Here is a 19139-nt window from a genome sequence, read left to right as displayed (position 1 = left end):
AGTTTAGCTTTTATTTCAGCTACTAGAAGGGTTATAAAGCCCTTACTCCCTATAATTAGAATTATAGAACTTATAGATATCTATTATAAAATTACTATAGCGAAGGAGACGCTATAGGTTAGTAAACTAAGATAATAGAGAGGTATAGACTAAAGGGAACTTATAAATAGAGGGTAGCGGAGGGCTAAAGAAGGGAAAGTTAGAAATAAGCTATATAAACGCTAAAAATCGATAATTAAGGCCTCCTACTAAGTTTACGTAAACGACTAAGTAGTAATAGGGTAAAGTACCGCTATAGTACTAGCGAGAGTAACGCGGAGCGCTATACTAGAAGACTACGGAGCGCTATACTAGAAGACTATAGAGCGCTACGCTAGAATACTACGGGGTAAGGCTAGGAACCTATAAGAGGGCTATTATTACGGGGTAAAGCTATTCCTACCGACTCCTAGGGACTAGGAGTCCTAGAGGGGGAGGTTATATTAGGACCCCTATAGAGCCACTAAGGGCCTACTAAGCTAAGGGGCTAGCTAGGGGCTAAGGGTTACGAGAGAACGTATATATAGGCTACGGAGGGCCCCCTAAGCTACGGAGGGCCAGAATTCAGATATATTCCGACCCCCTACCTATATTCTATTTACTACGGACTACGTACGGAAGACCTCTTCACTCTGCTCTAAATAACGCTCTGACAAGGATTGTATGCCTGTATCCTATATTGTCTGTATCCCATGTTCTTTAACGCCAACATCTTTTACTCCTACTAACAGAACAGTCCCAACAGCCGGACGTTCAACCTACGCACGCGGCCACTCAACGGTATACTATATTGGATCGCCCAACTGTTCAGCGGGCTGCTCATGTGGCTTGTGCTTCTTGTGCTTGACGACGCGCGACTAAGACGCAAAGCGAGCACTGGCCGGCTGGGGGGTGCTCTTCGTTACTGGCATGGCCATCTGGGATGCTGGGTACAAGTTTCAGCTGCCGAACGACGGCTGCGCCTGGGCCTCAATGAGGATCTTGGCTACACCGACGGGAGCGTCTGCCTCGGCCCCATGTTCCTGCACTTCTTCTACGGCCCGTACGACTCGAATTAAATCTTCTAGTTTTTACATCATAAAATTCGAACTCGCGAATATCCTTTCAATGTTATGGATCACCGCCTCGGTCGTCTCATCACGTGAATCGTGCGTCCAACCGTCTGTACATGGTGCTGCATTGTCAAGCTTCCACCGCCTTCGAGCTCTCATGACCCATGTTTTCACCGACGTCCCTTACAGAACCGCAACACAGACGTATGCATTGGCCCACATGTTGCGGCAATCCGCGCCGATGGCGGGGTTCCACCTGAATAAGTTCGCGAGGGTAACCTTATACCTCGTCTGAATCGTTGCGCAGGTCTGACCACTCTCGACGTAGTGAAAGTTTTTGCAGCTCTTCGTCATGCCATCCTGAACCGGGCTCGGTGTCTGAACGCCATTTCCAGGGTTCGTAGGGGTCGTGGGCGTATACCCGATGATGTTGACGCATGCATATGCGGTGATCTTGAGCCCTGAGCAGTTACTGAGTGCTTTGGGGTTCCACTTGAGGAACAAATCAACTGGCAGGTTGTATTGCGCGGATACAGTGGAACAGCGCTCGCCCGATATAACGAGGTGGAAACGGTTACAGTTATTGACGATGTCAGGCTGTGTTGGGACTGGCGTGGTAATGCCGTTGCCGGGTGCGGTGGGCGTGTGACCGATGACGCTGACGCACGCATACGCTCCAGCCCATAGGCCAGCACAGTCAGAGCCTGCAGCCGGGTTCCATTTGAGAAAGTCGTCCACCGAGATACCACTACGCACAGCCACAGTAGAGCAAAGGTCGCCTGACTGGATAAAGTAAAACTTATCACAGCTGGTGACCATTTTTGGCTGCGTCGGGGTTGGTGTCGTGATGCCGTTGCCAGGGTTGGTTGGCGTCGGTGTGAAACCTATAACGGATACACACGCGTAGGCATTCCGCTTGAGCCCGGAACAGTTACTGAGCGCTTTGGGGTTCCACTCGAGGAAATTCGCAACAGGAATGCCATACTTGGCGGAGACTGTTGAGCATCTGTCTCCTGACACGATAAGGTGGAACCTGTTGCAGTTGGACACGATATCTGGCTGGATGGGCGTCGGCGTTGTGATTCCGTTGCCAGCGGACGTCGTGGTGGGATTGGGGGCCGTGGACGTCGAGCCGACGACGCCGACACAGGCATAGGTGTCTTCCCAGAGGTTGGTGCATGCGGCGTTGAGGCCGTTCCACGAGACCACTTCGGCGGTGCGGATGAGGTGCGTTTGAGCAATGACGGCGCAGGTGTCGCCGCCCTTGACGAGGTAGAATTTGTTGCAGTTGACGACGATGCCGTTGTGGACGGGCGTAGGGGTCTCGATGCCGTTGCCGGCCGCAGTAGTTGTGGTCGGCACCACAGTTGTGGTAGGAGCCTGAGTGGTGGTCGCAGCAGCCGTGGTCGTGATCCCGGGCTCCGGCTGGCCAAACGCCTCGACACAATAGCTCCTGCCAGTCGCAAGGCCGCTGCAGTCACTCTTCACGGAGGGGTTCTGTCATGCGAGTTGATGTCTTGTCAGCAAGCTTCATCCCGTCATGGCAACTTGGAAGATAAATAATGACTCACCCAGCGGTAAAAGGTCGCGAGGTCGATCCAGTTCTTGTCGAGGATGTCTTGGCAAGAAGTGGAGCCATTGTTGTCCAGCCACCAAGAACAGTACGACGTGGTGTTCTCGTCATATGGCAGGCCTGGCTTGTCGCCGTCCCTGCTGCGGACAGACACGGCGGCAACCGAGGAGAGGCCAGCGACCAAGGCCAGCAGGCCTTTCCACGAAAGGACGGCCATCGTGATGGCCACGTGTGGTGGTATGAGGAAAGGGTGTGATGGGTGAGATGCCGGGAGGAGGAGGAAGGGAACCTAGTGGGAGAGGGAGCTTGACTGACTGACCGAGAGAGGGCTCTGTCGGCTCTGGCTTCCATGAACAAGACTTGAAGCCATTATAAGCTTGTATCGGCTGGGATCTGATCATGACCCGAGCTCAGACCTCGTCTTCTCGTTCTTCTTGGTGGACAGACGACTCTCACCGTCTCCCCTCTCTCCCTCTCTTGCCTCGAGCCCTCATCTCCGGAGATGCAGGACATCATTCACATGACGGGCTGTTCCCGACAGGACCTCGGCCTTGACATGAGAAGCATGGCCGATAGGGCTCCGGCCTATCGTACAACCGAACGGCTAGCTGTCACGGCTCGGCTACATCTGAATCGTGTGGTTTGGTGTTGGCTGAGGGGCCAAAAAATCGACATTCTGCGCTCTTTTCGGCGGCCTCCTCCGTCGCAGTGGATGAGTCCATAGATCAGTATGTTGGGTGCTGTGCCGTGTTGGCGGCGATGGTTGACGTTGTATGCGAAGAGGAGTCGTTTGCCAGCAAGGTAGGTATTCTGCATGCCCCAGGATTCAATCGGAAAATGACTCTCGAGTCGGCAAGATATGCAACCGTGACAAGCTGGATTTGCGGAGGGGCGGAGCGGATGTCCGATGAGCGTTCCTGCCCAGTGTAAATGCGGGGTACTTACATGTAGGTACCTGCCTAATGTACCGGTCCTCTTCTTTAGGCAGGGGCGGCCGGGGAAAGCGACAAGCCACGGCCCGGCCCCTACAATGCTTGGTTCTAGCGCCAATACCCTTCAATGCGGCAGGGGTCGGGATCCATTCCGCATATTTTAGCGCCAACTGAATTTCAACGACGAAGCTTGAGTCACCTGTGTTGCAAGCTTTGCTTTCCGCTCAGGTCACGCAGATCAACTTGGGCATGCAGGGATCCGCTCACTCCAACGTCTTTTACTCTGCTGGATCCGCAGAAGTCCGAATGTACCGCACCGTGTCCTGGTTGGTCGGCGGACACAATGCAGGATCCAGATAGGTGCATCGGAGCACCTCTCGCTTGAATCAACTCTCAACCGGCAACTCTGAGCCGCTCTGGACGGGACCCTGGGAAGTCTTGGCGCGCAACCCACAACCTACCGGCAAGGTCCAACACCGGCCGGAAGGCAGCCAAAAATCCATGCAAGCTTTGGATGTCCATGCGACCCTGGAACGCCTTGGCAGCGCCACGACAGTCTGTCCACGCCAACAGACATCCATCGTTCATGAGCCAACTGCCATTTTCTCAGAACCAATGAAGTAGACGGAGTGCGTGTCGAGGGTCTGCTCGTGATCAGACGATAATCCCTCACCTGTTATACCGCCCAACGGCAGAATCAATGGCCTAAGCATCTGTTGCGCTGGGGACTGGCCCAGCCAGGCATGTCGAGGTCCAGTCAAATTGGCGCTAGCTTGCCGCCGATGCGTTGCGCGACGATGTTCTTTTTTCACCGACCCCGACAGAATGATGTGGACAGACACAGACGGAGGCTGCGCCGACACCCAGTAGAAGTACATCAATACAGGTACCAAGGCCTAGAAGATGTGCTTTGAACAGTAAACTCCCTCTGCTGGGTATTTGATGCTCCTAGCTCTGACGAGTGACGTAGGATGTGATCTTTCGCACGGTGGTAGTAGGAACGCCTGGATCATCGGTATTATTAATCTAGACTCGGCTCCTCCAGTCTCTGGACACAGTCTCCAACGTCTTGAGCGTTATCTCTCCCGATTGGGCCGCTGATGCCCTTGCCTGTAACTTCTCAACGAAGCCATCCATCATGTCAATGCTGTGAGCTCCCTCAGCACACTCGGGGTGCAAAATAATTGGGGAACACACTGCCATGGCCCTTGCCAGGACCTTCGTCGATGCAATTTCATGTAGTCAGAGCCATTGAGCAAGAGCTATTTATTCTCACTTTGCACGTTGCCACCTCCTGCTGTGGCTTGCAGCGCCGCCGCCCGCCGCGCTGTCTTCTTCTTCTTGCTGCTCCGCACGCAGCAGACAACGCACGAGCAGATACAGGAGAAGCTGATGAGGGGAATACCAATGCAAATGAACATGTACAGGGACGCAGGCAGTTGGTTATTATCAACCTCGACGTCCTCGTATCTGTCGTACTTTCCGTCGGGAATGACCTCGCCAGGCGTCCATGTTGGCACCCGCATGCCGCTTGTGATAGAAGGCGGCTGGGGGGTGAGGGTGGGAATGTCAGAGGCCTGCCAGGTGATGGCCAAGGCCCTGTGCACGAGGAGGGTGCTGCCCGTGATAGTGGCGTTGTCCAAGCCCGTATCGGTATTGAGCCTTGATGTCCACCGGCCACAGCCGTCGTTGATGTATGACGCGACGAGTTCATTATGTTCAAAGTTGATGAGGGTGTATCCGCTACATGCTATTGTCAGCCAGGGATCGTTCGATCATGGGGGAGTGAAGGTGCGCACCTGTCGCAGCAGGCGGCCGTGAACCCGGCCGGGGCACCGGCTCTGCCCATGCCGTAGTAGACCCAGCCGCTGGGGCACACGCCAGGGCTAAAACGCATACGGCTCTCGGGGACGACGTCAGCCCAGCCATCAGGGTAGCAGGAAGGGTCGTCGGCGACGAGGACGGCGGCGACACCGTCAATGGAGGACGTATCATGGATACTGGTGGTGGTAAAGCGGGGGCAGCCGGGCGGTGCCACGAAGGGTGTGGTGAGGGCGAGGAGCGCCGTCACTGTCGCGGCGACCGACGGTGAGGTGGACGACATGGCGCTGTGGGTGAGGGAGAATGAAGTGTACGAGGGAGTGGTTTTGGGCTGGAACTCCATGTGGTTGAAAGTGTGAGTGAATAATCGGAGTTGATGGCTAATCGGCGACTTGGGCGCAGCGCCTCTATACCTCTCCTCTATACGGGGGCACATGAGAACTCTAGCCAAATGGATGCATGTGCAGGGGTCGCACGAGACAAATCAGCGTAATGCGTTGGGTGGGCTCGGGAGGAGTGCACCAAAACAGAACGCACGCACGACCATGCAGTCCTGCGGCACAGTATAGGCCTGCAGGGGTCCCAGGTCGTTCAACCCGAGGCTCCCCTCCCTCGAAAGCTCACAGATAGGCGACACCCGACTAATGGCAAGGATGTCATGGTTGGGGTCTTGCGCTTCGGTAGCTAGTTACTCATCGGCCTTGGCAAAGCTCATTCTCGTGCACATCCCATATCGCACAATAGCAGTCCACAGATGGCGTATGAAAGATGCGGAAGGATTCATATTCCTGTTCATGAGGAAAGAGGAGGGAAAAAAAGGAACGACATGAGAGCTCATGCTTCCCATGTCCTCTGGCAATGAAAAGTATGTCTAGGACCTGTCTATAGAGGCAGCATACATAAACCTGCCTGCGACTGCAGATTGACCATGACTGCTGATTGACCGACCGACTGGCTTTCTAAACACCGAGGCCTGTCAAATTGGCGTGGAAGGGCCCCTGGAACTCGGGGTTACGGATGTCCTTGGTGAGCACGGTGCCGTTGCTGAACCTGGTGCCGTTTCTCAAAATCTCCGGCTGGCCTACGTGCAGGGTCGGCGGTGGGTTGTTTATGACCGTGCCGTTGGCGAAGATGATACCGTTCCACGACGACACGAGGGGATTGTCCTGCGCCGGCGCGGCGGCAAAGCGCCCGTTGCTGCTCTTCGTGGGCAGCAGCACGGACCGCCTCTTGTTTATGTCGCAGTTCTCGCTGAGCGTGTACAGGTTCAGGCCGATGGCGAGGGTCTTCAGCTCGCCGCCCAGCTGGTCCCAGCGCTGCTCGTTCATGAGTAGCTGGCCGATGTAGTCGACCATGATGGCATTGGGGAACTGCGTCGGCGTGATTTCCGGGACGCCACGCCAGTAGAGCGCTGGGTTGTTCGGCAGTACCGCGACGGCCTGGATGCTGTACACGAGGGTTGACACTAAAGGGCCCAGCGTGCTGAGCCACTGTGACACGATAAACTTGCTGCGCGATCTCTTCCACCCTTCTACGGCATACTCGGCGACTTCTCTAGTGTCCTCCTTTTCGGACCAAGAGTTTGTCCACGCAAAGTCATCCTTATGATAGATGCCGTCCCCTCGCGAGACGCTTTGGGCTTCGGGTATGTTGCGCAACAAGTGCGCCGTGTCCAGGAAGATCAGAACGCATCCATTCTTGTTGTTGGATTCCATAAAGCTCCCCATGGTGCGTTGTTCGAAGCTGTTGATGTTGCCCGGGTCCACGGGGATGTTAGGGCACCGGTTGTTGATCGACTTTAGCTTGTCGAAGAACTCGTTCTTCTGCTTCGCCTGCCAGTAGATAGGCCCCAAGCTGGGCGTGTTGCGGATACCGATGAGGTACCGGAACTGCAAGATAATGACTTCGCCGGGGTGCTCGGCAGTGAAGCGATTAATATTATCGACCACCTCATCGAACTTCTCGCCCGACCGTCCGATAGGCGCGTCTGCCCTCTCGTCGTTGATATGCGTTGTCCAGAACTCGTAGTCGTCGCAGCACGACGGCGTCACCGCGTGTACCGTCTGCACCCGCAGGTCGAACCACCGCGACCCCATCTGCAGCTGGTCGTACGTGGTGAGCCCCTGCGTCTGCGTGTTTTCAGAAGACGCCCCCGTCAGGATCGCCCCCGAAATCCTGCTCATGCCCGCGTCGTGCGTGGCCGGCATCACTACATGCCGGAGCGGCCGGTCCCAGATGGACTTTTTGATGCCCTTCATCCAGGCACCCGCCCCGTGCGATAGCGATGTGATGAACCCGTAGTCGTAGCTGCCCGTGATCACCAGCGTCACCGGTACCTCCTGCTCAGGGACCTTGTACTCGCGCTGGCCCTGCCCCATGCCGCTCAGGTCAAACACGATACGCCGCGGGTACGTGTCGGGAATGTGCGTCGTCACCCGCACCACGAACTGCTTGCCGGTGTTGCCGATGCTGTAGTAGGCCTCGCCGTTGGTGTCCTTTGGATTGGCGCCGACTCTGCTCGTATACACGGCCACATTCTGCCGTGATTTGCCGGGAGGGATAGATTTCCAGTTAAACTCGTCCATCTGGTATGAGTGCGTCGTGGTCAGCGTGAACGTGTGGGGCGTCAGGTTCACGATGGTGATGTACGTCCGAGTTGTCGTGGTCGCGTGCTCGGGCTCCATCAGGAACCAGCGCATGTACTCGCCGTCGCGATCGGGTCGCTCGTCGCTGAATGTCCTGTCCTCTTTGCGGCACACATCGTCGGGATCTGTGTTGCCGCCGCCGCCATGGTCGTCTCCTCCACTGTCATTCTCGTCCATGAACTCCATCAGATCGACCGCCCAGTCAATCGTGCCGCCAAAATTCAGCTCCTTCGCCCATTTCTCGCGCCTCATCTTGGTTTCCTTTGTCATGTAGCCGACAAAGTCGGCCTTTTCCCGCGTGCCGTAGATCAAGATGTCCGAGTCGGACGCGGTGTCGAAGAGCCTGCGCCTGACGGGGTAATTCTCTGGGTTGTCGGTTTTAATCTGCTCAATCTCCGCGTTGGAGATATATCCCGCCGTCTCTGTGCAGGGGCCCTTGTACGCCTGCGACGAGTCCCTTGTGCCGAGATACGTGCACATGAAGCCTGAACAGCCGGGCGACACCATGCGGAAACTACGGCCGTAGCTGGACACGCCGACGAGCACCTTGCTTGCCGGAACGCCTGCCCTAGTGATCACTCAAGGGACATAGTGTCAGCGAGTCTCACTAGCTGAAGGGACTGGGGGCATTTACTCGAGAGAGCTCCCTCCGTAATAGTCTTGTTTACGTGCGATCGCACGCAGTTGCCTGCAGGACAGCCAGAGGTGGCCCATTTGTTGCCCGTGTCCCACTGACCGTGGAAATCATATCTGGTAGGGGAGTCAGCAGAGCTACCCGGATTCCAGCACCAAGAAGGTCAGAACCCACGTCATATACACAAAGTAGTCCAGGACCTTCGCCATCTCCTCAACGGGATAAGGTTTCAGGTACCAGAAAGAGGCAGGAATAGCCACCGACAGTTCTTTCCCGGTATTGCTCATCCTACGTTTGACGAGCTTCAGGAACTCAAGATAGTTGTTCGCCTCCTCTTTTGTGCCAGGCGGAACGTCTGGAATATCCGTTGCGCCAGGATATTCCCAGTCAAAGTCGAGACCGTCGAGGCCCTCATCATTCATAAAGGCAACGACATTAGTAGCGAACTTGAGGCGGTTCGCGGGCTTGGTTGCATCGCGGAATCGCCACACCGTGTCGGGTTCTGTACTGAAGGCCCAGCCGCCGAACGAGGGGATTTTCTTAACGCTAGACCCGAGCTCGCGGAACTGCTGCCACTGTTCCTTCATGTTCTCGTCGATGGAGATGGAGAAGTCCGGCTTGATGTTGACAAACGCAAAGTGCACGTGGGTCACAGTGCTGAGGTCGATCTGCCTCGCATGCATGCGCAGGCACTTACGGTTTTGGTTCCAACCCTCGAAATAGCCGACCTTGCGGAACTTCTCAGGCGCCTTGTCGTTGCCGATGATGCCCATACCGCAGTTGGACATACATCCAGCCGTCCGTGTTCCCGCGGGACCCGTGCCTTTCGTGCAAAACTCGGCCGTCGTGCCACAGTAGCCCCAAACACTGCAGCAGGACTTGAGGGGACACTGGTTGAGCTCGTTCCACGGCGTGCCGTCCGTCGGCTTGGTCGTGCCGGGAACTTGGGGGCCGCACTGCGTGTCAGGTATGGAGGCGGGGAAAGGAGGCGACCCCGTGCTGAGGCAGATGATCTGCTCGGCCTGCAATGCCCCGCAGCCGGCCCAACCCCAAGTTTTCTTGTTGAAGTTCTCGATCTGCTGCTGCGTTATGCCGAAAGCATCGGCGATGGCCCAGCAGCCGTCGCCGCTACCCACCTTGTACGGTCTACAGGAACCGTCGGCTCCGGGCTGGGGCGTGTCTGAAGAACTTTAAGTTAGAATCATTCGTCATGCTTGTCCATGCAGCAGAATCATCGTGGAAGTGGAGGGACTCACGATCTGGCAGGTCGCCCGCAGTGCAACAGACGTATTGTTTGGGCATGAGAATTTTGTCGCACGTCTTTGGGTTGAACTTTTCAAAATTGGTTAAAGAAATGCCGCAGCGGCTGGCCATTGACGCGCAGCCGTCGCCTTGTGCCACCTGGATGTCGCGACAGAGGGCTCGTTTGTAGGAAGACAGCGTCCCAGCAACAGGTGGGCTGACTGTTGCCGCAGCGGTCGATACCAGAACGCCCAGCTCGACCTCTACCAGCCCTGAGGACGGACCGCTGCCCGTCTGGACGCATTCGCCGTTTGTCCAGGCCTTGACTGCGCTTTGAATCTCGGCCAAGTCGCCTAGAGTGCCGACTGCAATGCCGAGCGCCTTCTGGGCACTCTTGTTAGTCTTGCACAGCTGTAGCATGCGGTCGCCCTTGAACACGCGGCCCCGGAATGTCTGAAGGAAGTCGAGAGCGCTCTCGTGCTGGATATTGGCGCCCGAGTAAAGACCGGCGATGATGTTGCCGGCCTTTGCGAAAAAGATGGTGGTGCCGCATGTAGCGGCGCGGTTGAGATACGACTCAAGCTGGCCGATGGCAGCGTCGAGGTGGTCGGCGGACAGGTCTCGGGCAGAGAGGATGTCGCTCGAACCCGAGGCCTCGGCCTCTAAGATCGTCTTCTCGACATTGGCGCCGCAGTTGTTGGAAGTTGAGAGGACCGAACCGTCCTGTCTGGCTTCAATGGTCGGCTTGGTAACGGACTCGGCTTGGGAACAGGCGCGGACAGGGATCGCAGCGTTCTCACCGCTGAGGTCGTTTTGGACGTTGATGTCGAACAGGAGAGGCTCGTCGCAGTATGACAGGGCCTCGAGGTGGCGGACCCTCGTCCAATTGCTCGGATCAGGGCCGACCTCGCTGCAACGCTGCGGGCAGTTGTCCGGGTATTGGCCGACGGCGTCTTCGTACACCGCATGGACATGGGGCAGCCCGCTGAGCCCGGCGAGGAGCGCGAAAAACGAGTGAGCGATTCCTCCCCTCATGATGAGAAGAATCAATGATTACTGCTTATATCAGTGAGCCCGGCGAGAAGATATCCGTGACGCCAACAAAGGGGGATGTAGAGCCAGAGGACGAATCTGCTTGGGCATCACGGCGTTTCTCTATTTATATACAGATGCCATTTCTTTCGTCCCACAACATGGGGATGCTAGTCCTTAGAGCTGTACCATAATTATCTATTAAATCGGATATAAGCTACTATCTTTGCTCTTCTGTGTAATTACACATAAGAGTCGCGACAAGATTCTTGGTCATGTCACTCGTGGGCTGAGCGGGTCAACTCACGGCGTCTTGAGGCCCTTCGTCCCAGCACGCCTAACGTCTCGCCACCCGGAATCCGCACCCGGGTAACCAAGAGTGGAAGTGATCCCCTCTTGATTCTACATGTGAATAGATCCAGGTACCTTGATCTCGGTCGAGTTTCCTAAAAGAAACAGCCGACATCCATATTACATCACTTGGCCTGCGTCCTGCTGTTGCGTCTAGCACGATGCGCTTGGTCGGACAAGCCAGGGCACATTCACTACACTTGTAGCACCAACAACTGCCATAAAAAGGCTGGATAAGATTGCAGCTGCTTATGGTGCCAAGGCGACGCTCCACGAAGTGGACCGAACCCTTACAACAATGGAGCGCAGCCTGCATGGATAGGAAGGTGTCCAGGTTGGTTCATGTCCCTATAACCAACACAGAAATGTGATAGGCTTAGCTGAGTTACCCCTTACTGCCAAGATTTCGCACTGGCCGCATTGACCAGAATCGACCGGGCCGCATGGCTGTAGGCTGCGCCGCAGAGGTGCACCAACTGCCACAAAGACCCTGAAGGCCTTTGCCGGAATGATCACAGGACCATCCGACTACGAATTCTTGAGCATGCACGGAAAATTGATGCTCACCACAATATCGCGCAGACCGAGGACACGGGGAAATTGTCGACATGGCATATGTTTGCCTGCTGCCCTTTGATTGTCTGGACCGAGCCCCATGTCGCCGCGAATGCTCCGTGAGAGGCCGCGAGCTTGAGCGGGACACCCTGCATACAGATAGTCACAGCTGCTCGTGTATCTTTCTATCAGGGCAAAACGAACCGGGATGTCCCGGAGCAGGTCCTAGTACTGCGTCGAAGCATTTGCCGAGCCTGTACTTGCAACGACCGTCCCAACGACACCTCATGTTATTGCTGTCAGCAAAGTCCGACTAAGCCCTGCCAAAGTATCTTCAACTGGAACGATATCTTTGCGGCTAAATTCGTCAAGTGAAAGAAGGGCTTCTATTTATATTAGATCCAACCGAAGAATAATCGTGGATTATTGAAGCAACCCGACGCCATATGTCATAGTTGGTGAAGAGGTTCTAGCTGTGGGGTAGCTGTTGAAAGCTGCTGAAGGCCTTGAGAATGTCAAAGCTCTCGAGGAAGCCAGTGAGGACCCGAGGACTCGAGGTCGACATGCTCTCCTTCCAATGCTTTAGGTATCACACCACTGCAGACTGTTCTCCCTATGTCTGATAGAAACTTCCTATCCTAGTCTGGCGTCAATGACAGCAGTGGCGCAGCAATGACGGGCCATTATCTAGTATAACTCCTGTGTCTGTTGTGCCAAGGCAATGCATCTTTATTCCATGAGCGTCCCCGCAGCGCTGCAGAGAGTCATGCCATCGTTGCACCAGCCTGCTTGAGCCCTCATACGGCAAATATGAATGGGGGCGTGCAGCACATATGGCACGAGCAACAGCATCAGGGCTCATTCCGGTTGATTGCCACTCTGTGTTGGGACCTCGGGGAGGTGCCCGAAGCAGCCGACAGGTTCTAGAGGGCAACTAGTAGACGGATACTTCATCGGGGTATCGCCTGTGATGCACGTTGGCGGTAAAGTGAGGGGGGAACCGTTGCAACACATGCGTTGGCCGAGGCCTAGATTTCTATCCCCCTGCTTGCCCGACTCGAGTTCAGCTAGTCAACACCATGCACGCCTGTATAGGTAGTTGAATTTCCGTTCAGTAGGTTCGCACTGAATATAAATATGGTCAGACATCACGCAGTACATCGTCGTCATTCATTCCAGCTCACCCATCATCTCTCTCTCGCCTCTTTCTACACGCTTAAAGCTGATAAAATACCCGGCCCCTAAAACAAGTTTCAACGGAGGGACCTAAGCGGAGCGAGCGAGCTACTAAACCGCCGGAAGAACGTTATTACGATCCCTATAGTAATAGCTTATAGGGGCTAGCCCCTAAACCCCCGAGGTCTCGCTACGCTCGTATTATAGATAATATTAAGAAATATTATCTATAATAAAAAACGTATATTATAATTATCTAAAAATATAATAATAGACTATATAGTAGTATTTATATATTAGCGTTAGGGTCTAGCCCTACGTAAATTATTAACTTAGCGAACTCGGGCTACTCGATAAGCTCCTCTTCCTCCTCCACCTCCTCCTACTATTACTACTACTACTATTACTCTTATTACTATTACTATTATTACTATTACTACTCTTATTAGAGCTCGAGGCGTATTATAAATATAGTAGCCTATATACGTTTAATATTAATATTAACGCTAGCCCGCTAAGTATCCGATATCGTCTTAAACTTCTACTTAAGCTACTTAAAGTCTAGAGGGCTAATAGACTAAAGTAGGGCCTTTTATAATGCCCGACTAGGCCGTCACTAGGAAGCTCTAAGCAGAAGCCCCGTATACGACTAAACGTAGAGTACGGATTAAAGGGATTACTTACGTAACCGTAACTAGATTACGATATTTAAAGTAATCCTATTACTAACCTAACTATAATCTACGATAATAGGATTACGATAGTACCCGTAAACTATCTAATATAGACTTACTACTTAATTAACTTAGGATAGGGAAATAGGTATAAAAGGATAGATATTCTTATACTTATAGATATATTCTTTCTCCCGATAATAATTAATCTAAATCTTACTTTATATTTATTATAATAAATATATAATACTTTACGATATTATATCGTCTTAGAGTTATAACCTAAGCTTCTATTAATAATAACCCTAACCCTCTCTAATAGTATTCCCCTTTAAAAGCTATTAGGTCGTAATATTTTAATTACTCTTATTTAGTAAGTTTACTTTATAATACTAAGTAATATTTACTATAGGAATAATATCTACTAATAGTATCGATAATAGTATTAATAACTAAGCTACTATAATCTAGGAGCTTAAAGCTAAGAATAAGTAACTTAGGACCTTAGTATAATAGCTTTAGGGCGGAGGAACGAATATAAAAGCTCTCCCCCTTTAATCCTTTAATAAAAACCCTCGAATACTTTAGTCCTATATTACCTAAGTATAATAATACTATAAAGCTAATAAAAGTAATCTTAAATATTAAAGAGAGAAGGTCGTTAACGTATCCTCCTACCTTAAAAGGGATATACTATACTAATTTAAACCCTTTATTAGAGATTATACTATTTATATTAAGAAAGAGGATATAAAGTAGATTACCTAGGATATCTATATTAGAATAAACGCTTTCGAGGAGGCTATTAAAAGCGCTTTCGGAGATATAGACGAAGAACGTTAAAATAAATGAAAGATCCTCTTACTTAGATAAACCGAGCTTACTACTAAGTATACTACGGAATTTCGACTCTTAGTTACTAAACTCGATTAGACCGAGTCTACCTTTATAGCCCGCTTCTATAAAGGACTTAAGGATATCGTTAAAGACGACCTTATTAGAGAAGATAGACTAAATACTTTAATGGAATATATTACTATAGCTATTAAAATTAATAACCGATAATATAAACGATATATCGAAAAGGGACGTAAGCTTATTATAAGGCTCTAGAATCCCCGGGTCTTTTATTACTATTCTAATTAAGGACGTAAATATTAATACGAGAAACCCTATATTAATATAATTTAAGGATAGATTATTTACTTAAGACTTATAGAATTAGATAATACTTATTATAATAAAGCCCTATCTATTAAGGATATTAAATACTATAATTATAGAAAGAATAGATATATAACTTATAAATACTAATAATTTAAGAAACTATAGAAGCTTATTAATAAATAATAACTTAATTATATTTAATATTAAGATTATATTAATATTAACTAGACTTTCTATTATTAAAATAATTACTTAATTTATAAAGATAATAAGGAATAGAATAAATAGTTCCCCTAAGTATTTATAGGAAAGAGAACCTTAATTATAATAATTATTATTAAAAAGGAAAAACGAATTTAGAAATAAGCTTAGCTGGTAATATCGGAAACTTAAGAAATCGATATAGATAAAGAAAAGGCTTACGAATAAGCCTATCTAGAACCTTAATCTATACTCTATATTAGACTTATAAACGACTAAGAATAAGATATATATATATAAGTAAGCTAAAAAGAGGAGCCCTCTCTAGGATAACTTTAGCTCTACGTCCCTATATAAAAATACGCTATTAATAACCTTAGCGAATTCTACGACCCCTTTATACTTTAGGATAAACTAATCTACTATAGAACTTAATTATAGAAATACTATAAGACGGAGAGTATTAAGGAAACCGTAAAATTAATAATAAAAGACTATCCTATACTCTATTATACTTATATAGAGTACTTTATACTATTCTAGCCTAAGTACGTATATAACGATTACGAATATTACCTCCGAAAGAAGAATATATACTATTTTATACTCTATAATTATTAATATAAACCTTATATAAAAGTAGAATTTTAGAGGCTAAACTATAAATAGATTTTATATATAGATAAGCGAAACTATAGACGATTTACGTTTAAACTAAACCCCGCTTATTATAATAAATACTATCCTATAGATATATAATAGGAAGATTACGATAATGATATATACTTAGCTTACTATATAGTTAAGGCTAGAGATTAAAGGCTTTATTATATAAAGTATATTAAGAAACCCCTTTTCTAAGTATACTATAAAGACGACGAAATCCTCGACCTAAATAGCTTAAATATAATATAATTATTTATAACGCTATTATTTTTAGGAAAAAGTAAGCGTCGGTTATATAGGGATAACGATTAACGAAAGAAGTAAGAGTAATCTACTCTATTAAACGAACCTATAATATAAATTACTTCTATATAAGAATAAACGTAGAAGGGAAATAAATAAGTACGCTATTAAATAGTAGAGCTTAAAGTAATTATATAAGCCCTAAATATATTAATAAAAACTATATTAATTAGAGATATAAAGAGGAACCTTATTAACTTAGTATAGTAAAAGGATAAGTAGTCTTATATAGAAGAGGAATTGTAAATATAGAGATTACGCCCCTCTAAGTATTTATTTCTTATTAGCCTAGCTATATAACTTTTAATATTACTAATATAAGAGGAAAATAAATTATCCTAAATATCCTATAATTTAGAAAATAGAACCCTTAAATTAATTAGATAATTAATTACGTTTAGTAGAGTACGTTAGCCTTTAAGGAATAACTTAAAGACGATCTCTTAAGTAACCTCTAATTAGCCTTTACGATTAAGGATAACTTAGAGGAGGTAACCTTAGAGGAGCTTATAGAAGAATAACGAAATAGATTATAAAACGTATTTAAAGAATACTAATAATATAAAAAAGTCTTTAAGGAAGAAGTCGATATAATATTATTAAAGTATATATATTATAATTATAAGATCCTAATTAAGGAAAGAGAAAGCTTACGATTTAATAAAATTTATAGATTAAATTTATAATAAATAGATATACTTAACGAATATCTTAAAGAGAACCTTAAGAAAAGATATATTTAATTATCGACCTCCTTAATAAGATATCCGATCTTATTTATATTAAAGAAGAATAATAAAGAAAGACTATATATCGATTATTAATAATTAAACGATATTATTATTAAAAACTATTATTTATTACCTTTAATATTAGAATTTTAGGATATATTAATAGGAGTTAATTAATTTATAATACTTAATTTTAAAGGAGCCTATAACTTAATATATATAAAGGACGGAGAAGAATAGAAGATAGCTTTCTAGATATAAAGGGGATACTATAAATACTTAATTATACTTTTCGGGTTAATTAATACCCCTATAACCTTCTAAAATATAATTAATAATATACTATAAGAGTTTCTCGATATCTTTATAATAATATATTTTAATAATATCCTAATCTTCTCGAAGATTAAAGAAGAATATAAGAAATATATTTACTAAGTCCTTTAACGATTATATAAATATAAATTATTAATAGAATTTAAAAAAGCTAAATTCTATATATAGGAAATAGACTTCCTAGGATATATAATTATATTAAGAAAAATCCGAATAGAAAAATCTAAAATAATAATTATTAGAGAATAGCCTATATTAAAGAATATTAAAGACGTTAGAATATTCCTTAATTTTATTAACTTCTATTAACGATTCTTAATAGGATATAATAAAATCGTTAACCCTTTAACGAACTTTATAATTAAAAATATTAAGTTTATATAGAACGATCCCTAAGAAAAAGTATTCTAATAGATTATCGATAATATATTTAGCGAGCCCGTACTTAAGATAATTAACCCCGGAAAATTAATAGAAGTCGAAACGGATACCTCCGATTTCGCTATTAAAGGATAGCTCGGTTAATAGGACGAATAAGGACGATTATACTTAATAGTATTTTTTTCGAAAAAACTATACGGACTAGAACTTAACTATTAAATATATAATAAGGAATTTATAGTAATTATCGAAGTATTTAAAGAATAGAGAACGTACTTCTCTAAAGTATAATACGAAATTAAAGTTTATATAGATTATAAAAACCTTACTTACTTTATAATAAATAAAGACTTTAATAAATAATAGATTAAATAAATAGAATTCCTTTCGGAATTTAACTTTACTATTATCTATTATAAAGGATTAGAAAATAGTAAAGTAAATATTCTAAATAAATACTTAAATTATAAATAAACTACGCCCTTAAATAATAACGCTATCTTTATAAATAATAAAGATAGAAATCTAATCTTATACTACTATATCCTAATTATTATAATATAAATAATACTTAATAAATTATTAATAAATATTATAGAACTTATTAAATAAATCTATAAAGCTAAAGCTTATAGATATTAAAGAGTAGCGAAAACTTTTACGTAATTTAAGAAATATTACGACTTTAAAGGAACTAAATAAGATATTATAATAGTAATTCGTAATTATAACCTCTATAAGAAAAGTAAAATAGAAAGGTATAGACTTTATAGAGAATTTAAAGTATTATTAATATTAATAATAGCCTAGGAGTTAGTTTTACTAAACTTTATTATTAATTTATTATTATTAAAGGAACCCTTAATTAGGACCTTTTATAATAATATCTTAATAATCGTCGATTAACTTACTAAGTACTTTTACTTTCTTCTATATAAAGTAATAGGGACTATAAAAGACCTCGTTTACGTATTCCTTAAGAATATTATCGAATAATATAGACTATTAAAAGAATTAATATTAAATAGAAATAAACTCTTTATTAATAACTTCTAAAAGTTACTTATTATATAATTAAGAGCTAAATATAAATTATTTATAATATTTTACTTATAAATAGATAAATAAATAGAAAGAATAAACTAAATACTAAAATAATACCTCTAATACTATATTAATTATTAATAAGACGACTAAGTTACGCTATTACTTATAGTATAGTTTATATATAATAGCTTACTAAGTAAGTTAATTAAGGAATTACTATTTTACGTTAATTATAAATTTAATTTAATAATTTATATAGAACGCTACGAAGTATTAGATACCCTAAAAGCTATAAATATCGTAATTAATATCCGCGAAATCTAAGAATAAATTAAGCTCGACCTCGAGCTCGTATATATTAAAATAATTATATATATTAATAAAATAAAGATAAAGGGACTATCTTTATAAGAGGGAGGTAGCGTTTACTTTATCTATTAAAATATTAAAACTAAACGATTAAATAATAAATTAGACTTTAAGAAACTAAGATTTTTTAAAATTCTTAAGAAACTCTTAGATATTAATTATTACCTTTTATTATTAAAGAATATAAAAATTTACCCTATCTTTTATATAAT

General features: G+C 45.8%; 3 protein-coding genes across 3 annotated transcripts; all 3 read right to left on the bottom strand.

Annotated features, from left to right (window-relative positions):
• Positions 1–1274: 1274 nt before the first annotated feature.
• On the bottom strand, positions 1275–2881 carry D7B24_004411 (uncharacterized protein; the record flags this gene model as incomplete). Its single annotated transcript, XM_028638582.1, has 2 exons — positions 1275–2588; positions 2663–2881. 2 exons carry the CDS (start codon positions 2879–2881, stop codon positions 1275–1277), a joined length of 1533 nt encoding a protein of 510 aa, XP_028490247.1.
• Positions 2882–4858: 1977 nt separating this feature from the next.
• D7B24_004410 (uncharacterized protein) lies at positions 4859–5700 on the bottom strand (the record flags this gene model as incomplete). Its single annotated transcript, XM_028638581.1, has 2 exons — positions 4859–5339; positions 5396–5700. 2 exons carry the CDS (start codon positions 5698–5700, stop codon positions 4859–4861), a joined length of 786 nt encoding a protein of 261 aa, XP_028490246.1.
• Positions 5701–6376: 676 nt separating this feature from the next.
• D7B24_004409 (uncharacterized protein) lies at positions 6377–10973 on the bottom strand (the record flags this gene model as incomplete). Its single annotated transcript, XM_028638580.1, has 4 exons — positions 6377–8625; positions 8697–8812; positions 8871–9876; positions 9953–10973. 4 exons carry the CDS (start codon positions 10971–10973, stop codon positions 6377–6379), a joined length of 4392 nt encoding a protein of 1463 aa, XP_028490245.1.
• Positions 10974–19139: the final 8166 nt, after the last annotated feature.

This window comes from Verticillium nonalfalfae, assembly GCF_003724135.2.
Source record: "Verticillium nonalfalfae strain VnAa140/NRRL 66861 chromosome Unknown scaffold_246, whole genome shotgun sequence".
Classification (NCBI taxonomy): domain Eukaryota; kingdom Fungi; phylum Ascomycota; class Sordariomycetes; order Glomerellales; family Plectosphaerellaceae; genus Verticillium; species Verticillium nonalfalfae.
Note: the sequence above shows the minus strand (reverse complement) of the source record. Positions and strands in the feature narration are given on the sequence as shown.